Source organism: Phyllobates terribilis, unplaced genomic scaffold (assembly GCF_046119375.1).
Source record: "Phyllobates terribilis strain yellow unplaced genomic scaffold, ASM4611937v1 Scaffold_2__4_contigs__length_985480577, whole genome shotgun sequence".
NCBI lineage: Eukaryota > Metazoa > Chordata > Amphibia > Anura > Dendrobatidae > Phyllobates > Phyllobates terribilis.
In genome coordinates, this window is record NW_027362762.1 from 667865151 (window position 1) to 667866282 (window position 1132).

The window sequence follows — 1132 nt, forward strand, 5'->3', positions numbered from 1 at the left end:
TCCAGGGGCAGATGATTTACTTTTACTAGTATCAGAGCATGAAATGTTTGTCTGTGGATGAGTTGGTGCAAAGTAGATTTTATTCTTTATGAAGACCAGTGTATTTAACGTAGAAGAATAAAAATCAATGTTTTTAGTAAAATAAAATATTTTATTTCAAAAGGTAGAATATAAAAACAGAAGGGATAGGCGTTTGACTTTTCTACTCCACAATGTGGCACATCCCAATGTCTATATGTTCTGCTGCACGGCAGCAATAGTCACATAGTCCCACAAGCTGCACATCATCCATATACACAGGAACCTCGCGCGTCATCACAACATACGGTGCAACCCACACTCAGTAAGTCCAGTAACTCAGAACCGGCTGCTTAGGATGCGTGCCCGCGGTTAGCCAGGCTTCTGCCCCGTACTGCCTGGGGGTTGCTCTTCTCCAGCAGCACCTCTTCTTTTTTTTGTGGGTGTGATGAAGCGGTCAGAGGAGCTTGGTGCCTCAACTCTTCTACATCAGTGTCCGATCTTCCAGTGAAAGGACTGCAAACGGTCTCCACCAGTCCAATAACCACTCCAAAAAATGCCAGCACGCTGCCCAGCACGTACATCTTCACCATCTTCTTGTTGGGTTTCTGGCTGAGCATCTCTTTAGCAAAAGGGATCAACTCGTGCATGGTCTCCATGGTAGGTGCTTATAGAGGTCAGGAGCACAACCTGCAACCAAAAGGATAAAGGACGATGTTACTACCATCAGATCCAGACTCTGGCCAGCCCCAGTCACAGAGGGCTCTACCCAGCCCCAGTCACAGAGGGCTCTACCCAGCCCCATCCATACATTCATTCATTCTAGCGCATGACTCTCCCTCCCATCCACTCCTATCTCCCTGTCATCCCCAACCTAATCCACAGATGACTCTCCACATCACCCCCATTCATAGATGGTTTTCCCCATCACCCTCATCCACAGATGACCCTCCCAGTAACCCCCATACTAATCCACAGATGACCCTCCACATCACCCCCATTCATAGATGGCTTTCCTCATCACCCTCATCCTAATCCACAGATGACCCTCCCAGTAACCCCCATACTAATCCACAGATGACTTTCCCAGTCATCCCCATATCACTTTACAAAC

At 47.5% G+C, this 1132-nt stretch overlaps 1 protein-coding gene across 1 annotated transcript; it reads right to left on the minus strand.

The window, feature by feature from the left end:
- Positions 1-371: 371 nt before the first annotated feature.
- On the minus strand, positions 372-677 carry G0S2 (G0/G1 switch 2). The gene has a single exon (XM_073669155.1). It carries the CDS (start codon positions 675-677, stop codon positions 372-374), a length of 306 nt encoding a protein of 101 aa, XP_073525256.1.
- Between the last annotated feature and the right edge of the window lie 455 nt (positions 678-1132).

Excerpts from the sequence above, each read along its gene's own strand:
- G0S2 (XM_073669155.1), bottom strand. The coding sequence starts at position 677 with ATGGAGACCATGCACGAGTTGATCCCTTTTGCTAAAGAGATGCTCAGC.